Below are 24,300 nucleotides of genomic sequence, written 5' to 3'. Positions count from 1 at the left end.
CCGGGTGGCCGCCTCGCCGCGCGCTGGGGCTGCGCAGCCGCCGCCCGCGGCGGACAACGGAGAGGCTGCGCTCCCGCGCGTTTGCTCGAGGCCCCGGGGCCCAGGAGCCCTGACGGCTGCACGCGCGGCCGGGCGCGCTGGGGGCCTTCATTAGCCCGCTCCGCGTGCCAAGAAGCCGAGGCTCTGGGCTGCGCTTGCCGGCTCTGAAGTTTTCCTCATCGTTTTTCCCCATTTTCCCCTTCCGCTCACCCCGCAGTGCCCGGGGCTCATGTCGGAGGAGTGCGGGCGGATTGCAGCCCTGGCGGCCGGGAGGACTCGGAAAGGCGCCGGGGAAGAGGGACTGGTGAGTGGGGAGGGACACGGCTGTTGGAGGCTGGAGGTGTGGAGACGGCCCAGGACGAAAGGCCGCTGTCCGCGCGCTCTTCCGTGGGCCCAGCTGGCCCTCCAAGGACCGGGTGCAAGGAAGGCCTGGGGCAGGGCGGGGTGGAAAGCTGGGCCGGCTGGACGGTGGTGCAGGGCTGTAAGGCGCCCTTGGGTCCTTGAGGTCAGGGTCAACAGCCCCAGCGGGTGGGTGGCAGGAGCTTGGACTTGGCGGGGGGGGGGGGGGGGGGGGGAGGGAGAACAGGAAGGGAGACCTCATGAACTGGGGGTGGCCTGAGGAAAAGGAGGGGAAGGGGGGGATCCCGGTGGGTCGGTGGGATGAGGAGAGGAGGAGGGGTCTAGAACCGCCTGAGACTGCGCCTCACGGCTTCCTTCAGGTGAGCCCCCAGGGAGCGGGGGACGAGGACTCGTGCTCCTCCTCGGCCCCGCTGTCCCCGTCGTCCTCGCCCCGGTCCATGGCCTCGGGCTCCGTCTGCCCCCCTGGCAAGTGTGTGTGCAACAGCTGCGGCCTGGAGATCGTGGACAAGTACCTTCTCAAGGTAGGGTGGAGCCGCGAGGCCCAAGGGGAGCGGGGTTACTCTAGGAAAAGAGAAAAGTTTTTCCTTCTTTTCCTTTCAAGTTGTCTCTGCAGGTTGTAGGCTTTCTCAGCAGAACAGCCCGGTCCAGGGAGAAGAAATCTTAGAATCTCCCATGTTGTAATACAGCTTGTTGATGACACGTCGTGGTCTACAAGTGCCGATACCCCGGGTGGACGTACTGGAGTCAGCCACCTACTTATAGAAAAGCAAAAGTGGGCTAATCCTTTTACTCATTTGGAAACAGAGTCCAGGTTATGGTCCCTCCACCCCCGATAACACCCACACACCTGCCTGCTTCTAAGAGCTCCTGGTCAGTATATGTTGGCTGATTCCCCTTTGCAGTGTCTCCTTTGGTAAGGACCACTGCAAAGCGCTTTAAAGGGCCTTTTCTGGACAGATTTTTTACATAGTCTTATTTTTAGTAAGTTACTTCAGGCTTTTTCAAAGAAAAAATTTGTAGGAACATTTAAATAAAAACCGTTTTCAGGCTCTTATTAAGAGCCTCTTGTTAAGGCTTGATACTTGGAGGCCACCCAATGCTTTTTTTCATGTCACCTCCAGTGCTTGTGGGGAAAAAAATAGAAATTGATATAAAGTTAGACCAAAAAAGAGAGAAGGAGGGAGGGAGGGAAGGCGGGAATGAAAGAAAACAGAAAGGAAAGCAAAAAGAAAGAAGAGAAGCGTCTATGGATGCCTGGGATGAAGTGCTTCATGTGGTAGTTGGAGAGGTGACTGTCTTAATTGGTTTCACTTCTTAAAATATTGTGCGGGAGTTTTGGAGTCAAAATTCTGGTAGGCCACAGTTACCCATGCCATTGAATGAAGGATCATGGTCCCATGTGTCTTAATCCTAATACCATGGGTTTTCAACTTCAATGGCTTTTTAAGACTACTATTTAAAATAATCTCTCCTACACTAAATTAGTAGCAAGCCAATTCACTTTCTATTCCCTCCTCACCAATCTGTCCACACCCAACATCCCCATTTTTTCAAAAGGATTAATTTTAGAGAGTATGAGTTCAAAAAGCTAGTTATTGGGCTCCTTTAAATTTCTACCTCAGTGTATAAAGCTGCTTAATCTGTAAAGTGGGAATAAAACCCTATAGATACAACCTAGATAAAGCATCAAAAGAAGTTTTGGTGAAAAAATTAAAAGTAACTAAATCTTAATTGGTGATTGATTCTTAAAGTTGACAGATTAGCATGGCTTTCTCTTTAAATCTGCATTCCTAGGATACCCTTTTCACTGTTTCTAGACCTGAGCCTTTCACTGTTTCTAGACCTAATATCTCAAAGTCATTTTTTGGATCAAAATTAATTTATTGTCAATGAAACCTCTTCATAATTAGCATAATCTTTAAGAATGTTTCTGGACATTCTTAAAGGCTATAAAGGCTTTTCTAGCTCCTCCAGAGAGAATCTAGAAAAAAAGGGTATTACAAAGTGACTCTTAACACACCTCTGAAATACATAAGTTATTTCTAGTGTTCACTTTTATATGTTAAAACTTTACTTGTACCTCATATTATTTACTTGTATGATGTAAAATATCTAAGTTACCTAAATGAGTTACATAAAGCTTTTCTTTGTAGGAATGTAATCCAGTGAGGTCTTCTATGCACACCCTTATTCTGTCCCTTTTGTACATATTAGTATATTAGCTCTAACTAAAGTTTGACACTGTATGATTATATAAAAATGTTGAGGTTTTTTTTTTTTAATTTGTATACTTATTCTAAAAGAGAACTTTAAATTCAATTTGAGTCACTGGTGAAAATTGTTGGATCTAGACCTAGTAGAGTATTTGAGGGTACAACGATCTATAATAAAAACCATTTAATATAGAAAAACATCACCTCATGAGGGAAGTAAAATGGGGTTAAGACAAAAATGTAGGAGAGGAATTAGATGGGTCTTTGGCTTCATCTAATATTTCAGTGCCCTGTCGTTTGGGTAGACTTTCTGGCTTGGTCTTATATACATTTATATATTGGATCAATACCAGCCATCAGGAAAGGTCTATGTTCTTCAGAATTTTCTCTTTACCTTACTTTTCTTTCTGGAAAGTAATGGAAGATGAGGAGGGTTTTTGGTTTTTTTGTTTTTGTTTTTTTTTTTTTTTAAGTAAACTTTAAGAAAAGGTAGCAAACCAAGCATTAGGTTTGGCTTTAGGAAGTTAGAGGGTGGCCATGACTCTGCCCTGAAGCCTGAATCTACACTTGCTTGAGGAGAAGAAAAAAAAAAAAGATCCTGGATAAGATCAAAATTTAGAAGTCCCTAAGCATTGAATACTAAAGGAAGCTTATATTTTTAAACTTTAATTGGACTATGTTAGGAAAAAATAGAAGGGAAATACACACTTATTTCTAGGACAACATTAACCATTGTTAGTGCTTTTTTATTCTGACTTCCTCAAATTCATTTTCTTTCTTTCTTTCTCTTTCTTTCTTTCTTTCTTTCTTTCTTTCTTTCTTTTCTTTCTTCTATTTTCCAAGTTTTCTCGTGTAGTAAACATTGTAGTTCAAGATCCAAACTTAAAATTTTAAAAATTTTACCAAAATGATATTCTCATTAATGCTTTGGAAGGAGGCCCATAACTGTAATTAGAAGTAAGTGAAACTTTTTCCTTCAGCTTTAAAGTACCTTTTATGTTTTGTATCACAGAAAAACATTTTGAAGAGTAGTACTAATCTTGGACAAATTATTGGACAAATAGGGCTTTTGCTACAGTATTTCATGATAAAGACCATTTCACAATTTCCCATTTTCACAATTTCCTAAATATTTGAAACATTAGATCCACTTGTAGGGTGTAACTGTGTTTTTGCATCATTGCAGTTTTTTCATATGAAATGAAATTATGCTTAATTAGTGAAGCATAAACTCAGTTCTTGTGTGCATTTAACAAGAGCAAACTTTGGGAGCGTGTGTTACGTACAGGCAGGTTCAATCCTGTACACATCTTCATTCTTGAAAGCTCAAGTTGTAGTGCTTATAGTATGATAGCAACAGTTTAAGGTGAGGGTTATGATTTGTTCTCTGAATTGATAATATTTCACGTGCCTATTTAAAAAATATAAGGTGGCGTGATTTATTAAACCCTATTTTATGCCTTACTACTTGAAATACAAATGGCAAACAGTGCCTGGGTGCCTTCTTAGAACCACTTATAATCAGATTAATTTTTTCTCCAGTAATCAAATCATTAGGTAGGGTTACCAATACTTTACTCCTTGATTCTATTATTTAATGTTAGAAAGTAGCCAGGACTTCTGCCATATCAACAATTAAATCTACCTTAGCCATTACTGTTTGGTAAGGGAAATGGATTGCCTGCCTTCTTTATAAGGGTAAGTATCTTACAAGGCTTCTTTTTCACCGTCTTTCTCTCTCACTTTAGTACACCATTTATAATTGGCCAGAAAGTAGATTGAGAAGGTGTGTGGCTTGACTTCTTCAGCCACCAGGTTTCATGGCAGGAAGACCTTGGTAAAAGAAAAAAATAAAATAAGCCTGTATGTAGGATTTCAGAATGACCAAAATTTTCCGTGTTCATAGAAGTTTGATTTCAAAAAGAAAAAAAAAAGCACACACTCCGATTTCTTCAGACAAATAAAAAAATAAACACAAAATAGAAAATATACAGTTGTGATCTTTTGTGGTGTCTAAAAGAGAATATATCTAGACCAATATTTGTGTAAATGACACCATTTAGATAGAAACATTCAGAGCATATGTTAAAATATTAAGGATCTGGGTTTTAAAATTGCTCAGTGTGCAAAACCGGTGGATGATACTCTGTAAATATGGTATTAAAATGGTTTCTTATTTCCCTTTACAGGTGAATGACCTGTGCTGGCATGTTCGGTGTCTCTCCTGCAGTGTCTGCAGGACCTCCTTAGGAAGGCATACCAGCTGTTATATTAAAGACAAAGACATTTTCTGCAAACTTGATTATTTCAGGTACACTATGGAATATTTTTAGCAGGCACTCCAAGAAATTATTTTGCAAAGAAAATTTTGTAAATAAGCTTTCTGGTCTGGTTTTACATATTAAAAACCCGTTTTCTTGTATAATGGATTTCAGAATGAGAATGCTTCACATTTTTAAGGTATAGCTTCTACTAAAACAAATAAAATAAGCATGTTTATGTGTTTTAAGAATTCAATATACAAACACTAATTTAAAATAATTATTCCCACTTGGAGGAATGAAAGTTTGAGATATTAAAAAAAAAAAAAGGGAAACTTCTTGCTGTGCATTGATAAAATATAAAATAAAAGATGATTTATTGTGACAGAGATCCTTGTTTGCAGGGCATGATAAGATAAAATGAAATAATTATGGGGTGGGGGGAATCAAGATTTTGTTAAGTGTTTATCAATTTACTATAGAATAATCCCTAGCTATACCCTACAAAATGTCAGCAGTTTGGAGACTATGATAAATCATATAATTTAGAGGAACCAACCATTCCAATATCAAATACACCAAGTTTGATTATTCTGTGTGAATATCTGATTTCTTTTTGTCTCTTCTTTGATTTTTGTTTTGTGAGATTGTATTGGTCTAAGATATTAACATTTTCTCTATGAACTCTCTAAACATTTCTTAAATGTATAGTTTCTTCTAGGATATAATTCAGTTTTTAATGGATAGCTATCTAGAAATTGAAATTATCCCTAAGCATGATTTTTTAAAATTGCTATATTTTTTTCTTTATTTGCATTTCCAAATGAAGAATAATGTTTATTGTAAAATTGATACTATATAATGAAGTTTGTAATACCAATTATGTTGTTTATTCTCAGCTTCAGAAACTGGTTTCAGAGAGTTTAGTGATTGATTTGAATAAAATTGCTAATTTAAAGCAATTCATAAAACGTAGAGTCCTTTATTTTATAAAGTCACAGAATTTTATAGTTACTAGAAACATATTTCTCATCAGGTTTACTCTCCATTTCCTCAAAAATAGTAGCAATTTGTCTCCTCTTTGACTTAAAATATGAAACTCTTTAATTTTTTAAACATAATTTAAAGCTTTTTGAAAGGTTTGGTTTCAGAGACCTATTGAAAATCTAGTTCTTCAGGATTTTCTTATACTTCATATTTTATTATATTTTGAAATTTAGTTTTAGGATTCAGTTCTTCAGATTGACTTAAAAAACGGGCAGTCCCTCTAACAATATATTAATGAATAGAAACAGACACCCATCTAGTTTAATGTGGATATGTATTTCTCCCCCTCCTGTGGCTAGTGATATGATAGCTTATTCACCATTGGAAACATACCTGAGTTTTCCTTCCTCACCCTCAGGGTGAAAGTCTTCTGTTCTACCCATTTTTTGATACTATCAGTTTTAAATGTTTAAATATTTTAATTTAAAAAATATTGAAAGCATTTTTAAATTATCTCAATTTGGTTTTAAGAAGTCATTTATCTTCATTGGTATGCTTTTACACTTTTAGGTGTCAGTCTGCAATGTATGTGTGTTTGTATCTTGAGTTTCTAGGTAATTTATAAAATATAAACTTATTTATATTTGTTACAAAAGGGATATTGAAACTCATACTGCATTTATTTTAAAAGGAAAAATCCAGTCTTCCTTTAACGTAACAATGAGGAGTTTTTGTTTTATAAACAGGTTTGAATTATGACAGTTATGTCAAGTCTTGATTGCTTACCATATTGACTTCTAGAAAAGTAATTGATTCCTGTTTCACTTTCAAAAGATTTAAACACTTAGGTTAATCTAGTGAGTATTATGATGTGTTAGTTTACTCTTAGGCTTATAAGTATCTCATCAAACATTAAAATCTTTACCTGCTGCTCTTCTATTTATGTAGAAGGTATGGAACTCGCTGCTCTCGTTGTGGGAGGCACATCCATTCTACTGACTGGGTCCGGAGGGCCAAGGGGAATGTCTATCACTTGGCATGCTTTGCCTGCTTTTCTTGCAAAAGGCAGCTTTCCACGGGAGAGGAGTTTGCTTTGGTGGAAGAGAAAGTCCTCTGCAGAGTGCATTATGACTGTATGCTGGATAATTTGAAAAGAGAAGTGGAAAATGGTAAATATATACTTAAAATACTTTAGAGTCTTTGGGGACGGTGAATACAGGGAATAAAAAAGATTTTTCCTAAGGTCATTTTAATGCATTATTTTGTGCAGTGTAATTGTGGTAAAAGTCATTAAGCATATACTGTTAGTGATGATCTCCATCTGTTTATTTACAGGGAATGCCATGGCATGCGTATTAGCCTTGTACCATATTTTCAGGCAGCAGCCTTGAATTTAGGGTCTGTTTGGCTTTTCGTAACCAGTTTTCCTGTGTTTGTCTCCTAAGGATGAATCTTAGATATGTGCTCTTCTAATTTTTTGCACTTTTGACTAAAATATACGAGCCTATAAGTGGAGTGTTGTTTCCACAGAATATTTGTAGTGTGTTTTAAAACTTAACTCCCAGATTTGGACAATTTACAATTTTGCACTGAGCCAAGAGATGCAAGAAATATATTACTGCTTGATCAGTAGAGCCATTTGAGTTACTAGTATATATGCTGTTGTTTTTAAATGCAGGTAATGGGATTAGTGTTGAAGGTGCCCTCCTCACAGAGCAAGATGTTAATCATCCAAAACCAGCAAAAAGAGCTCGGACCAGCTTTACAGCAGATCAGCTCCAGGTAGACATGACAATGAATTCATGATTTTTGAATTCCCTCCTGATGAAAATAAAAAACACACACAAAGAAAACCCAATCCCTCCTCCCTCCAAAAAAAAAAGAAAAAACAAACAAACAAACCCCAAAACAATCTCCATGTTGCCTAAAAACATTTTCATGTTTTCAAAAAAGTTGGCCTGTGCTTTTAAAGAAAGCTAACTTGGTGAATGTATGAAAACATACTTATTTCCCTAAAATGTTTATCAATATTCTCAGAGTCATGATCTGGTATTAGTCATTCAAGTTTTATTTTCCTGGGTTCTATTGGTATTAATGTCAAAGTGCAAACAAAATGTTGATCTGTCCTGGTAAAATCAATGTAACTCAGGCATTTATTTACATTACTACCTATAATTGTGATAGAAGACAAAATAGTTTAAGACTATTAACAGAAAGAGACATACAGTGTGTGGGTCTGTGGGACACTAATGTGCTGCCTTTTTAAGAAATTGCGATGAGCCTTTTAATGGCTAAGATTGTACATTTTCTGAATAGGAAAGAATTGAATATGCCTTACCATAAACAGGAATCTAGTTATTGACTCCAATCAAGTAGACATTTTCTTCTTTTTAAAAGGGATAAAGGGAGGTAATTCTATATGATGCTAATGGTTGATTATGTCTCCTGAAAAAGGAAGGATTATTTTCTGTTTGGTTGTCCTAAATATAATTGTTATAAATTCAATCCATGTCACTTGTCAAGAAAATAATTAAATAATTACTTATAATTAAGTCTACACATATAATGATTCTTTCTGGCATTTTTTCAGATAAAGAAATCACGTTTTCTAAAAGATTAATGTGGATGAGGTATTTGTTTTATATTCAGGTAAAGTAACATTTATTGAGCACCTACCTTGTACTGCTGGGTGCTTTACACATAGTATTGGCCTTAGCTCAAACTTTAACGGTTAGTTATACAACATTAACAACTGAGTAAAAGTAATATTCTGAAAATCACAAATAGTATTCTAAGACTTGCCAGTATTTAAGGTGAATATAGTAAAAGGGTTTCAGGATAAATTTTTTTATTTGGAGAAAGATTAAGAAAGAAATCTTGATGTGATACAAATATTCCAAGGGAACTTGGATTACATAAAACCCTAAATTAGGAGATATGAGTACCTGTGAGAGACCTGGAAGCAAAATATCCAGTAGCTACAAAATGTCTGAGTTAAAATAGAATTTCTAGTATAAATATATTCTGTTTTTAAAATGGGCTGTTTCCATGAAGGTCTGGCTATAATTTTAATAATTATAAGTCTGACAGTAAAATTTTATATGAAATTAAAGTTATTAAAATTGTGAAAATTTGAAACAACTTTAGGTAGATATACCATTTCATACAGGAAGATAATCATAGGTACTGATTAAAGAGGGAATATTTGTGAAGGTCTTTGTGTGTCGATTCCTACACTAGGCATTTATCTACACTGTCTTCTTTAATTCTTAACAATAATTCTTTGATGTAGGTAGCCTCTTCCAAGAGGTGTAGGAACTCCCCTCAAATCAGACTACCAACGGAATGGCAGAGAAGAGATTTGCAAACTTCCCCAATCCTTTGGTCTTTTGCTTGGCCTCCAAACCATGAGTGGAATAAAAGTTCCACTTAATAACAGCAGCAGCTAAAACAAGAGTTAGAGTCTGAATCTTGTATATTAGCCTCATAGTTTTAAATTGCACACATGCATGAGCTATTTGTATCATCACATGCATTTTTATATGAAAATGTGATCTGACTCATGAGTTTTTAAAGATGTATTTGGGAATCATAGGTTTTAAAAAATGAAAATAGAAATGACATGCTTTCAAAGCATATACTCATTTTTTTTTTCAGTATTTATTAGTATCTATTCTGTGCCATGAATGGCTGAAACAAATGAGATACAATCTTTGTCCTCAAGTGATTTTTTATATCTTGGGAATCTGGGATACATAGCTGTAAAGTTTTTTTTTTTTTTTAAGTGTTTGTTTATTTTGAGAGAGACTGCATGCCTGTGGGCAGGGGGAGGGGCAGAGAGAGAGGAGAGAAAGAATCCCAAACAGACAGCACTGTCAGTGAGAGCCCAATGCAGGGCACCATCTCAGGAACCATGAGATCATGACCTGAGCTGAAATCAAGAGTCAAGCGCGTAATAGACTGAGCCACCTAGGCGCCCCATAGCTGTAAATTTTTAAACACTTAAATCACTATATTTTGCCAGAACCTCTGATACATCAGGCAGTGTACCCTTTATGTCAAATTGTCCTTTCAGAAAGCTGAATATATTCTAGTAGTGCTTGAATTCAGCAAAATAATAAAATACTGTAGATGATCAGTAAGTCAAGACTATTAATGAAGCACTGCTTTGGACAGAGGAGAGTTAACATGAGAAGAATAAACAAGATGATTTCCCAAAATTATTTAGAAATTTATGGGAAGAAAAGATTTTAAGATTCACAAAACAGAACAATATTTTGTGTTGGCAAGAATATTTCAAATATTGCCCCATGTGTAGAAATGGTATTTAAGAAGTTCCTGCCAATATTATGGTTTGCTTATTGTAGTTGGAAGCACTTGCTCAGTGATTATTAATATTAAACATTCCAAGGTTAGCAACTACTTTAATCTACTTTCAGATTGAGTTGGTCAGTTGCTACTATGCAGATGCCGGTCATCTCTGAGATTTCCTGGCCTTAAAATGATGAGTGTCTACAAAGGTTCACTCCTTGACCACATTAAAAAGAGCGCAGAAAAGGAGTGGGGTGGGTTTCAACATCATTAGTGACTGGAGAACAATGAAATTAAGTAGAAATGAAAACATTTATTTTGTGAGATTAAACATTGATAAGCATGTATTACTTTCCCTTTAGTATATACCAATTTTAAACCATCAGTATTCATTTAAGTTTTTGCTTTATTCCTTGATGAGAAATTGCTTTATTAAATGTAACTTGGTTCCATTATTAAACTTGTGAATTTGAAATGCATTTGTGAAAAGCATGCTGTCTTTTGTTTTATAAATTATCAATAATGGTCTAACAAGCAAATCCTTAAATATCTGTTTAGCTTTTCTTCTTGAAAAATTAAAATATAAAGACAGTTAACTTGCTCATTCTTTTTTCTCTTTGAGATGTTACATGCTCAACTACATATAAACACAACTATTTGTACATGACAGTGTTGAAACAACACGTTTTGAATAAGAAAGGGAGAATGAGGTGAACTGAATGAGATTATAAACTTTTAGGCCATTCCTGCCCATTTTTTAAAGTAAAAATACATGTGCTGTTTACAGAGAGTGTGTGAACAAATATGGTTGGAGAGGAAGTCAGGAATACCATATTCTAGAAGAGTCACTCTTCGGAACTTAAGTTAAAAAAATTGCAAACCTCATAAGGTTTCCTGGAACAACATTGGTCTTTTTCTCTACACTATCTTCAGATTTTTCTCACGTTGTCAGGGTCCATTCTGTTACAAACACTTAAGCATGTACTATGTGATGGGAAAGGGTATTAGCTCTTGGGGAAATGAAGAGTAAGACATTTCCTTTGCCCTCAAGATGCTTACTTTCTGCTATTGAGAGCTATACTTGCCAATGAGTTATTTAGCTACCTTATGACATGTGTAGTGGCAGAAGACTGTATTATATGAGGAGCATAGTGGAGCGTGCAATTAATTTTGCCTATTGGAAATGATGCTGAGGCCACTGGTGCTTAAGGTCTTTAGGTAGGTTGGTTACCCCCATCCCACACCTATGGACATGCATAATCATGTTGGATGACAGACTCCCCTCTTCCATATTTTATACTAGTTCCCTAAGTTGATTGGCTTTTAAGTTATAAAATTCAAATATCCCTCTTGATTCCCATGATTTCCTCTTCAGAAAGAATACAAACCCCTTGACTTGTGCTTTACTCTGATATTCCCTCTCCATGTTTCTCCTTTTACTTTGTATTCTTGGTAGTTATTGACATGTCCATATTTTTGTCTCAAAAAGTTGAGGCCAGGGACAATTTTTTCATATATCACTGTCTCATGACCCTTGGCACCGTAGTTCTAATCCAGAAGTCCATATTGAATCACCTGGGAGCTTTTTCAATATACAGATGGTTAGATCCCAGGAAGTTCTTATGGGTGTCAGATGGGTGTCAGATCCCAGATATTGTTTTACATAGAACAAGTGTTCAAAACAATTAATGTTGGACTAATTACAATTAAATGGTATCTATCTTTTGCACTGTATGCTATTTGCTGACTGATGAAAGTTATAGTATGGGCCTGTTTAGCTCAGTAGCAGTTGGAGATAAATGTGATAGTATTTTTGTATTTTTACAAGTTTTCTAATGCAAGAAATTTTTAACAAAATGAAAAAAATAGTAAACAGGCTTATACCATTTATTCATTTCATTTGTATGTTGTAAGAAAGGAAGAAGAGCAAAGGGGAGCTCATTTTTAACAGCATAGTTGAGAGAGAAGTTTTATGCTGAAATGGATTATTTTTTAAAAGGTTTCAATATAGCAACTTGTTTGTAAATTTACAAGATATGCTTTCTTTTCATTTATACATATTTCCCCATACTGATTTTCAAGTAATAAAATACAAGTATCCTATCTTCTTGTTCATGTCTTATCTCTCCTGTCATCAAAATGCAGAAGATTGAGCTTCTTATATATAACTATTTACTACCTATACTTTTTTTTTTTTTTTTTATAAAAACAGGTAATGCAAGCACAATTTGCTCAGGACAACAACCCAGATGCACAGACTCTCCAGAAACTGGCAGAAAGGACAGGCTTGAGCAGACGTGTGATACAGGTGATTATTTTTAAGGTTAATCAAGAGATACTAAAAGTTCTATTCTAGGCCTTTGTAAGTGTGCATTAGTTTTTTGTGTGTGTGAAGAAATGGCAAAAAACATTTGCTTTCTATTTTAGGTCTCTTTACACTCTACTTCAGCTTTTTAACTCTGATAATTGGCTTGCAAGGGCTAGGCTACCAATTGTTAATGACTTTGTGCGTAAGTTACTTCATTCCACGCTCACAGCAACCCTAAGATCCTCAAGCTGAAAAAGGCAAATATGGTTCCAAGCTAGATCTGGTTCTGAAGCCAGTAATTTTTTTTCCAACTTTTCTGTGATTGTATAAGTGAGTGCGTGTGTCTAGGGGTGAGGTTGATGGCCTTTGTTAAAGATCCAGGTAGAGATAGTGGTATGAATAAAGTCAGGGAAGGATAAATTAGAGTGAATTCATTGAAACGTAAGATTTATATTTGCAAATTGTGAGAGCTGAAAGTGCTGGAACTGAACTTGGAGGGACCTGCAAGTATAGAGTTCTCTCCTGAGCAGGAGAAAGCCATGGTATGTGAATTCAGGAAGAAAGGGCTAGTGGCAGTACATGGGAAGAATTAGGGTAGAAAGAAGCTAGAGATATATGGTTAGTTGGGATACCCAGCAAAGTAGTCGTTTTTTGAAGATAGTCTTAAATGAGGTAGTGACCTAGAGTTCACTGAGAAACATTTTATTGATTGCACAGATGGGAGAAAGACAGGAAAAGGACCTGGACACTCTAATGGGACACTAGCTGTGCTAGTCATGCAGTGATTGTGGAATTTGGGGATTTAAACAAGTATTTTAAAAGATGATCAGGACTAAGCAAAAAGATCCAATGCCATGAAATTGGGTAAAATCCTTTAGAACAAGATCATAAACAGTAAAAAGAGAAGAATGGACTTTAGGGAGAGAGCAGGGTAAGAGATACTATTTGAAAGGGATGCAGTGACAGCTGGGATCAAGGAATGAGTCTAGTATGGAGGCATCATGGAAGCCAGAGGAATGTGTTCAAGGTGGAGGTGATCAACTGTGTCAAGATCTTATAGAGAAATCAGGGAAGTGGAAAATAATTTTAAGTAACACTCAAGATTCAAAAAGTTTAAGGAATTAATGCAAGTAACCATAACCAGGAAGATGAAATTCAGTTGCAGGGAGCAGGGGGAGGTAAAGTCCAACATTATACATGTGTTTCATTTCCTCAGTTGAGTGGTTGATAAATAGGTGCTCATTTTTCAGTTTATTCTTGTTAAGGCTGAGCTGTTTCATAATTAATAAATCATCTATATAGAGTATCTGATGGGGAAAGACCTGGTGGTACTGCAGCTCCTCTAAAGACTTAGATTCTCAGTGGATTTGGCTGACAGCACTCTAATGAGGTTCTCTGAGGAAGTGAGCCACACAACCTCAATGCTTTTCAGATATCCAGGGTATTGTGTTTATTTCAGAGTGCCAGATTTTAAAAAGGGGTCTAACAAGGAACCAATCTGAACAGACTGCTTCCTTTAGAGGCAGGCTAACAAGGTCATGACAGAACTAGAAATCATGTGCTAATATTAACAGTAACAAGAATACTTATCTGGAGATGAGATGCTAAGGGAAGGAATAGGATAAAAAGACTAAGTAACTTTAAGTATATGTGGAAGGCTGCCCTGCAGACTAGCAAAATCAGGTCTTTGCAAAGGAATATAGGAAAAAGCTGAGTTTACTCATAATGAAGAACTTTTTCAGCATGAAAGTCTGTGAAAATGAGTGGGCTGCCATTGGAGATAGTGAGTTTCCTGTGCCTGAACATGGAGCTTCCTTTGTTGAGATAGTACAGACTGAACGGGTTGAAGGTTCTTCTAATCTGAGAGTCTATACGTTCAATGACCATGATTGCTCCAGCTGAGTCAATTCATGATTATTATGTTTTAGATTATTTTGAATTTGGAAGCAAAGGAAAATGAAAGATTTTCTGAGGTTTCTTATTATTTCAATAAATAATGACCCCAGACAATGTCATGTGATTTCTAAGTATTTAGGTCACCAGTATTATGTGCAAGTTATCTTGGATCCAAGTACTAGAACCTGGAGAATATATTGTTTGATGGTGGCTTCTAATATGTGAGGATTGGATTTAAATATTTTTGATAGGATGGCAAAGGAAGGAACATGCAAATATATATATTATTTGTATATATACATATCGTCCTTCGTGGTAATTTTGAAGAGTCAATTTCTGTTATCTCAGATAGTAATCATAGTCTCTATGTCCAGTCTACTTCCTGGGATTGGGCACATTTTAGAAAAATTAGAGTTTTGATTACTAGGCCTTGATTTTAATGTGCAAACTAGGTTATCCAACGATTAGGTAAAAACAGTGGTCTGATACACAGAGACAGTCTCACCTTTACCAACTAAAGTCTGCTTAGCGAGATATTAGTAACAGCAGATCTTTGTTGTACTGAAATCACAAAATATAGATGATTTTACTTTTAACACTGCATTCAGATACAATCACCGTTCACATACCCTTTCCAATAGGTGAATTATGAATTGTTCATCTTATGGAAACAGGATAAAGCAATGCTATTTCTTCCAATTAGTGTCTTGGGAGTACATATCCATATTGAAATTTACATGATTTTTATTGTTGCACATCTTAAGCATTAAACAATTTAGTTTATTTCCAATTTTTCATTATCATAAAAAATGCTGAAATGAACAACACTCTATAAACACCTTGCTCACTGGTTCAATAGTTTCCATAGGATAAATTTCTAGAAGGGGGGTTGTTGAGTCAAAAGCTAAAACATTTTAGGGCCTTTAAATAATTAACTAATAGTACAAAAATCAGCTTCCAGAAAGTTCATACCAGTTTATTCTGCCGGGAGCTACATATGCAAGTTCCCTTTCACTAACTCCTACAAATCCTGAATACTATCATTCTTTTACATTCTTTCTAATTTTGGCAGAAAACCTCATTGTTTTTGTTTATGCTTCTTTTATTATCAATAACTTTAACATGTTTGTTTATTTTGTAATTTTAGAAATTGTATGTTTTTAGTCCACTTTTCTATTATGTGGTTACTTTTCCATCTTACTGATTTTTATTGTTATGTTAGACTTCCATAGTTTCTTTTTCATTTATTTTCTCCACATAGAACTTTTATATTTTTATGTATTAATATCTCTCAATACTTTTTTCTTATAGCTTTGGCCTTTTTTATACTTCCTCACCTAGAAGTTATCAATATTAACTTTTGTTTTCTCTTAAACATTTATGGTTCCAGTTATTTCCATCTAATTTTTAATTTACCTGGAATTGACTTTTGGTTACTAGTGAGGTGTAGGGAGTTTTCCATTTTTTTCCTCACAAATGATTAGCCAGGTTTCTCTAAATCAGTATTATCCCATTCATTCTCAATAATTTAAAATTCCATTTTTTTCATACACATAAGTCTTCTGTTTGGCTCTTTGGGCTTTCTCAGAGATTCATCTTATGGATTAGTCTTTGCTTTCACAGAATATCTACATAGCCTACTCTTAGCTTATAGAGTTTACAATTTGGAACTCAAAATATTTTAAAGTTTTTTTTAACTCTTTTAGAGGTTTGCAAAACAGAAGGAAGAAATTTTGAGTCAGTGAGGAAGGTCAAAAGTACTTGTATTTGAATTCTAAAGCTGGGTAGCCCTCATGTCAGAAGTTATTTTCTAAAGTCTGGAATTGTCAACTATATTTTTCTGTACAAGTTACATGACATTAAAATTTTTTTTTTAATGTTTATTATTTTTGAGAGAGAGAGAGAGACAGAGAGCAAGCAGGGGAGGGGCAGAGAGAGAGCAAGACACAGAATCCAAAACAGGCTCCGGGTTCTGAGCTGATGTCAGCTCAGAGCCTGATGAGGGGCTCGAACCCACAGACCATGAGATCATGACCTGAGCTAAAGTCAGCAGCTCAAACGACTGAGCCACCCAGGTGCCCCCATGACATTTTGTGTTTACAAACCTCTCTGCTTGATTACCTATTGATGATCTTTCCAAAGAGCTATTTGAATCCGTATTAAGGTAATTTTTCTGTTTATGTCATACCTTTTTCATATTATTTCCAAAATCTGGAATTTTTTTTTTTAAACTACTGAGTAGGTTCCATCCAGTACATAATTTATTGGAAACATAAGATACTTTGAAAGAACTCTGGCAACCATAGTACCATGTGTATTAGGTTGCATGTAGTCCCCTGGGATACATGTCTTCTGGGTACTGTTGGGGAAAAGACTGGTGACAGCCGTTTTCTCTTACAAGTTTGAGAACGTGTGAGTGTATCTTCTTGACTGGGTGGGTGACAGTAATGATGCTTACTGTTAAGGAACCTGTGGAGGGAACTGTGAAGACTCTGGATTTCTATTTACATATCTAAGAGCCTAATACTCCAGAAAATGGGGGAGAAGGCTGTGACTTCCCACTACTTTTTCTTGATATATGCCTACATCTTTTTCCTGAAACTTCCTCAGGTGGTACCTTTCAGCCACCTGGCCAGGGATGCATACCCCATTGCATTAATTTTTTTTTTTTTATTTTTTTTAACATTTAATTCATTTTTGAGAGACAGAGCACAAGTGGGGGAGGGGCAGAGAGAGAGGGAGACACAGAATCCCAAGCAGGCTCCAGGCTCTGAGCTGTCAGCACAGAGCCCAACGTGGGGCTTGAACCCATGAACTGTGAGATCACGACCTGAGCTGAAGTTGGATGCTTAACTGACTGAGCCACCCAGGTGCCCCTACCCTGCTGCATTATTAACTTCTGTTACTTTAGTTTTAACTCCTTGAGTTTATACTTTGAAAGCCCTCTATTTTTGAGTCCCAAGGACAGGATGTGTGTTTGAAATCAGGTCAGCTTTTTTATATAAATCTTTTTGCAGGTTCCTTCTGTTTGACATTATTCAGCCCCAATTCCCTTGTGCCATCAAACACCTACCAGCCCAGGGCAGAAGCTTATGTCCTTGATCTCTCCCTGGCCCCTCTGTCCTGAAACTAAAATGTTCTTTGTCTTAATTTCCTAAAAGTTTTTATTCCTCCACTTCTCTTTCTCCTCATGACGAAGTGTTTGGAGTGACAGCAAATAAGTGCTATAATATTTTAACATTTTAATAGAGTAACACTCTATAGTCTAGTTTCATCTAGTGATAGGGAGTTCGAACACAGGCAGATTACTTACTGGAAGTATTCTGGGCAGCCTAGCCTCCCTCACCCTGACCTGGAAGCAAAACGATGCTTGCCCTGAATTTGATTCCTTTATTTCTATGATAGAGTGGACCACTCTTTCATGATTAGCTTTTTACATTTTGTGAACTGTTTTACTAATGGATATGTTTGTATTTTATTTTGCTTAAATATTACTCATTTTTTCTTATTATACACCTGACCTTAACATACTTCTTAGGGAATAGTCTATGTATTCACTAAGAAAAATTGAACTCAGCAGGTTAAAATGTGATTGGAATAACTGAATCAAGAGGTTTGTAGAAAGCTTTAAGTTCTCAGTAGGGATTTTAGTCATTTGGGAAAAGATTTGAAATAAGTCCAGCAGGTGTCTAAGAATACATTTAGTTGGTTTTTTTTTTTTTTGTTTTGTTTTTTCTGATTAAAATGGCTTTTTTGTTTGTTTTTCTTTTTGTCCCAAATGCCAGTGGTTAAAGACGAGGAAACTTTTCTGGAATTCTCGAACTTCCTCCCTTCCTTTTTATTTTCGAAGATGCCAGTGTAGTATAGAATTGGCTTTTAAATAAATCACCAGATAGTTATTATTTGAGCAAAGAAAATGACCATTGATATTTGTGCAAATGTTCTCTTCAGTCTATAGAACTGTTTAAAAACCTTACTTAGATTTTTTTTTTAAACTTTTATTTCTTTTGAGAGAGCACATGCTCGTGCACTCAAGTGGGGTAAGGGCAGAGAGAGAGAGAGCGAAACAGAGAATCCTAAGCAGGCTCCGCACTGTCAGTGCAGAGCCAAATTAATGCGGGCTCAGTATCAACATGAGATCATGACCTGAGCTGAAATCAAGAGTCGGCCTCCCAACCGAGTCACCCAGGTGCCTCAAAAGCTTATTTCAATTTTTATTGTGCTTATATGGTAGAGAAATTTAGGATACATTTCTTTTTCTTTTTTAGCCTTAATAGTGAACAGTTTGACAGGGGATGCATTTCTTTTTAAACTGAGTTGATAATGTACTCAAAAGCTGAGATGTGACGTACCTATATTGCTTTTCTCCTCCCTCAGGTGTGGTTTCAGAATTGTAGAGCACGCCACAAGAAACACGTCAGTCCTAATCACTCCTCCTCGGCCCCAGTCACAGCAGTCCCACCCTCCCGGCTGTCTCCACCCATGTTAGAAGAAATGGCTTATTCTGCCTATGTGCCCCAAGATGGGACGATGCTAACTGCGCTGCATAGTTACATGGATGGTAGGTATCCCAACCTTTAACAGCTGTTTCCCAAGCAACCAATAAGTGATCGTTTCTAATATTAGATTGTTGATAGGACTCATATTTTGAAACATTACCTCAGTAGTAGATGAAAAATATTGTGGGGAAATGCAGTAGGGGGCAGAACTGTCCAAACATTCTTATTTCTATAACAACATTTTGAGGGACAAGTTTAACACCCACTTTACAGCTAAAATACAAATATTAATAATGACTATTAGTGCTTGATTTTTTACTTAGGACGTTAAATTTTTTTTTTTTTTTTTTTTTTTGCTTTTCACCTGGTATTTAAATAATTTATTTTCCTATGGTCAGAGAAAGTATTCACACTCAGACTTTTAGATTGGAATTTACGGAGTTTTGTCAAAGAAACTTTTATATTGAAGCAAAACATACATATAGAAAAGTGTACACGTAAAAAGTATCCAGCTTGGTGAACTATTACAGTGAACACATCCACGTAAATACTGACTAGATGAAGTAGTAGGACATAATTAACACCCCAGAAATCTGTCTTATGTACCCTTTCAATCATTATCCTCTTCTTCCATAGCAGCATTGCCTCGACTTCCAAAGTCATGTTTTAGTTTTGCCTGTTCTTGAGCTTTACATAAACTGCACCATATGGAACGTATTCTTGTGTATCTCACTTCTTTCCACTACATTGTTCGTGAGATTCATCTGTATTGTTGCAAGGATCAGTGATTTGTTTTATTGTTCTATAGAATTCCACTGTAGGAATATACCACAGTTTAACCATTTTATGGTTGATAAACATTTGTGCTTGAGCGTGCTTGGGCTTTTATGAATATGCTGCTGTGGACTTTATTGTGCATGCCTTTTGGTGCACACTAATTCACACTTCTATTTGGAATACACCTGGGAATGAAACTTAGGGTCACAGGCTATACATACACTCAACTTCAGCGGATTCTGCCAGTTTCCCATAGTGGTTGAACCAGTTTACACTCGGACCAGCAGTAGGTGAGACTTCAAGGTGCTCCACATCCTTGCTAACACTTGATATGGTGTGACTTCTTACTTTTAGCCAATTTGATAGTTGTGTAGTGCTTATCTCCTTATTTTAATTTGCTTTTTCCTCATGACTGGTGAGATTGAACATGTTTTCACTGGACATTTGTATATCCTTTTTTTGTGAAGAGCTTATTCATGTCTTTTGTCTGTTGGTCTGTTGGTTTGTCTGTTGTTTTTTTCCTTGATTTATCTTCGTTCTTCCTATATTCTGCATATAAAAAAGTTTTTTGATGATTATATGTATTGCAGACATCGCCTACTTTTCAGTGGCTTGCCTTTTTATACCCCCTTAAGGGTATGTTTTGTTGAGCACAAGTTCCTAATTTTAATATAGTTCATTTCATCAGGTGTGTTTTTCCCCCCCCCATTCACGGGCAGTGCTTTTTTTGTGACCTGTTCAAGTAATTGTTTCTCTCAAAGATAATGAACATGTACCTCTTATACTATCTTCTAGAAACTATCTTCCCTTTGATCTTTAGATTTACAGCCCATCTGGAATTGAATTTTGTATGTGGTATGAAATAGGAAGCAAAGCTCTTGTTATATTGATTAAAATACCAATGTCTCAGCTGTTTTATAGTGCTACATTTCTCATAAATCAACTGTTCATATAATGTAGGTGTCAATTTCTGTACACTCTATTTTGTTGGTCTGTTTATTTTCATAATAATACCTTAGTGTTTTAATTACGCAAAGCCTACAATTCTTTATATCCAGTAGAAAAGTCTTTCTAAGTTTGTGTTGCTCATTCTTGACCCTTTGCATTTCCATAAATTTTACCAGCTTGTCAATTTCCACCACAAAACCCACAAACAATTGAAATTTTGATATAGTCTATTAGACCAATTTGTAAGAAACTGCCATCTTAATAATATCACCTTCCATACTATGAACTTTGTCTATTTATTTAGACCATCTTTAAGTACTTTTTTTATATTCCAGAGTTTTTGGCTTAGCACATCTAAGGTTCATTCATAAGTATTTGTTTTGATGCAGATGTTAATGGTATTTCCTCTGTATGTGAAAATCTAAGTTGCCAGCTATTTTTCCCCCCAGGACTTTGAAGGTAACATTGGGTTCTGGCTTGCATTGTTTCTATTGTTTAGAATATGGGTAGTTAATCTGATGCTACTTGTTGAAATAAGCTATTGGTCTAATTCTTGCTCTTTTGAAAGTGAATGTCATTTTACTGCAGCTTTTCTCTTTGTATTTGTTTTTCAGTTTTATTATAATGTGCCTAGATATGCTTCTTGAATATGTAGTTTGATGTATTTCATTTAAGTAAAAGTCTGTTTTTGTGTCTTTAAATATTGTTTCTACCCCTTATGAAAATATCCCATATTTTCCACCCCTTTGAACTTCCATGTATTGAGGTATTTTCTTCTGACTTCTCTCCAGTTCACTAATTCTCTAATATGCTGTAAAACTCACCCACTGAGTTCTTAACTTCAGTTATTGTATCTTCAGTTTTAGAATTTCTATTTCATTCTTTTATAGTTTCCACTTCTATGCTGGAATCCTCTATTTTTGCCACTTTATTCCTTAACAAAATTATTATATTAATTATAGTTATATTAAATTTATGTCTGATAACTCCAATATCTGGATCTCTTTGTTTTCAGTCAAGTCATGTCTTCTTATTTGCCTTTTCATTTTTATTGCACTTCAGACATTGTGTATGAAAAATTAGAAATAATTTGAGACTCCGGATGATCTCTTCCACCAGAGAGGATTTGGTTTCACCTCTGGCAGAAAGTTAGGCTAGGATAAGATCAACTTAATCCAATGAGGCATCACTGCTTACAAAGGCTGGTATATTTCTGGGTCACTATTTGTGTTTAGCCTTCTAGGATCCCAGACAGAGCCTGTGTTTTGTTTCTGTTGTTTTAAATGAAGGCTTCTCTTCATTGGTCCCTGTTCTTTCGTGTTTGTTCCCCACCACCCAGCCAAAGTCTAAATCCTGAAAGTCTGCTCCAATTCTCAGCCTGTCAGACATTTCTTTTAAAATTGTCATTAAACTTGGAGGGGGTGGAGGGTAGTAGCCTCGGTTCATTTCCCTTCTCTTCTGGGACTTGCTTTGCAAGTTCTCACTGTCTCGGTATCTTTCAGATGCCTTCCAACAGATTTGTAAAAATTTTGTCCAGCTCTCCTAGTTGTTCTCAGAGGGAGGTTTGGTTTGAAGCATCATAGCCCTTGCTGAGAATGGAAACCTCATTTTAAGTTTGGGTTAAATAAAAAAATCAGAGCCTGTACCATGGTTGCTATTATACTAGCATTAAAATTGTATGTGTTCACATGAATGACTATAGTTTTGCCTGAGTCAAATGTGCTTTGATGTATGTTTAGAGAAGAGGTGGTTAAGCATTCATAAATGAGAAATTGGGGGTCATCCTACAGACACCTTTATATGGAAGCTAGCAGTGTCTCTGCAGACAAAGCTTATGTTTTCTAGCTGCAAGGTAAAGTGCAGTGAATGGGGTATGGATGGAGGACATTAAAGTGTCAAAAGCTTGTGGCCCCAAAAGAGGTTTTGGGGGTAAACTATTCCTGGATTCTCATTTAATACTATATTCATTGTGCTGAATAAGTTAATGCTTCTGCTGAGGTTAGTGGAATGAGTGTAGCTTGGTGCCCTCAGCTATAAAGAGTAATGAAAGTGCATTGCCTTGGATTGTTTTGGTTTGTTTTTAAATCAGTTTTATTCACCCTACAAAACTGATCCACGAATTTCTTTCTATTTTATAGCTCATTCACCAACAACTCTTGGACTCCAGCCCTTGTTACCCCATTCAATGACACAACTGCCAATAAGTCATACCTAATTCCTTTTTTCAGGGATAGAAATGATTAAGGATATAATCTTGTCATTTATTATGTATAAAATACCATTGAAAAGATATTAATGTTAATTTTTTATTTAACACTCAAAGCATTTTCGACATCACTTTGCTGCCCAGGTATGTATCTATTGTTGGCCTGCAAGACACTTTTATTGATTCTTCATTTTTTGTAAAATTTATGTTTACAAGAAGAAAACAAATCAACTTTTTTTTTTTTTTGTATTGTCTGGAAATAGTTCACTCTAGTGTGTATCTGTTAATTTATTTGTCATCAAAAGAGCACTTTGCCTAAAAAACAAAAGGACTGACAAGTGTGCAACATGTTTACAATCCTTTGTGAAATCGTAGTTTACCCTTAGTTTGTATCTGTAAGTTATTGTTATAAATATTACCTGTATTTTTTGTTATATACAACTTTATACTTTGAAGCTTGTATCTGTGAATTTTGCAACTGCAATTTATTTTGCCAATGTTTTCTGAATGAATTGAATAAAGCTTCTGTTGTAGCATGCCATGCAAACACATTATTGTGTTTGTGGTTGATGAATTATGGCTGTAAATAACACTATAGTTTAATAAGCCCACCCCTCCAAGTTTATTAAACATTTTCCATTCTTGTGAAAGTTTCAACCAATTTGTCCTTTCTTGTGTGTGCTTTCAACATTAAGTCGACGTTAGTCTCTTTCAAATATAACAACTCTTAATTTTAAAAAGTCATTTTGTTTTGAGCTGCGTTTTGAGTACATTTTAATAGGAAACTTATTTGTAGACGATTGCACTTACTCAACAAAACAACACGTGAAAACATCTAATTTGGCAAATTATCCTTTTAAACTAGCTAATAAAATTAATGTGAAAGAAAAGGTAGAGCACTTTTCCAAATGATCTTTTTGGGTAACCCAAGTCAGAAATGAAATATGGGCCATGAGAATATATTTCTTCAGGGGTGAAAAAGGAGAACTAAAAGTATTTGGAGTTTATGAGCAATGTTTCTAGAGCAGACTCTTTACTTTTTCTTCCTAGTGAACACTCTTTAGGGATTGTGATTCTGAGAGCTGAAATCTAAACCCCAGGACTTTATCCTATGTAGCAGTGGACGCTTGTCTTGGAATTACAAAAGTAAGTGGTGCCACCCTCACTAATTTTTGGATTTAAAGAACTTAATCAGTACTCGCTTCTTGTTTTTCATATACCAGTAAGGGAAAAAAAAGGTAATGGGATAAAAAACAATTCTTAAGAATCTTAAGTTTAAGTCTTTGTTTAACTTAGCAGATTCACATCTGGCTGAGGACTGGAAGTAATAGTGGAGTATTTGTAATTCTATTCTAGTAATCATAAATGCAACCAGAAAGCAATCACGTGGTTGTAAGTAACTCACTATCTGCCTCAAACCAGAAGTAACAAGCCTAAGTTTCACTATGGGAGAAAGGAGGAAAAAAAGCTTTGTTTTGTTTTGTTTTGTTTCGTT

At 36.1% G+C, this 24,300-nt stretch overlaps 1 protein-coding gene across 1 annotated transcript; it reads left to right on the top strand.

Annotated features, from left to right (window-relative positions):
• Window positions 1-244: 244 nt before the first annotated feature.
• LHX8 (LIM homeobox 8) lies at window positions 245-23,179 on the top strand. The gene is made up of 8 exons (XM_049618857.1): window positions 245-343; window positions 759-920; window positions 4,802-4,923; window positions 6,809-7,029; window positions 7,539-7,642; window positions 12,384-12,479; window positions 18,753-18,936; window positions 22,738-23,179. The coding sequence occupies exons 1-8, from the start codon at window positions 269-271 to the stop codon at window positions 22,812-22,814; spliced, it is 1,041 nt and encodes a 346-aa protein (XP_049474814.1). The 5' UTR covers window positions 245-268; the 3' UTR covers window positions 22,815-23,179.
• The last annotated feature ends 1,121 nt before the right edge of the window (window positions 23,180-24,300 follow it).

The sequence above is a fragment of the Panthera uncia genome (genome assembly GCF_023721935.1).
Source record: "Panthera uncia isolate 11264 chromosome C1 unlocalized genomic scaffold, Puncia_PCG_1.0 HiC_scaffold_4, whole genome shotgun sequence".
Classification (NCBI taxonomy): Eukaryota; Metazoa; Chordata; class Mammalia; order Carnivora; family Felidae; genus Panthera; species Panthera uncia.
The sequence above is the reverse complement of the archived record's forward strand: the minus strand, read 5'-3'. Positions and strand labels throughout refer to the sequence as shown.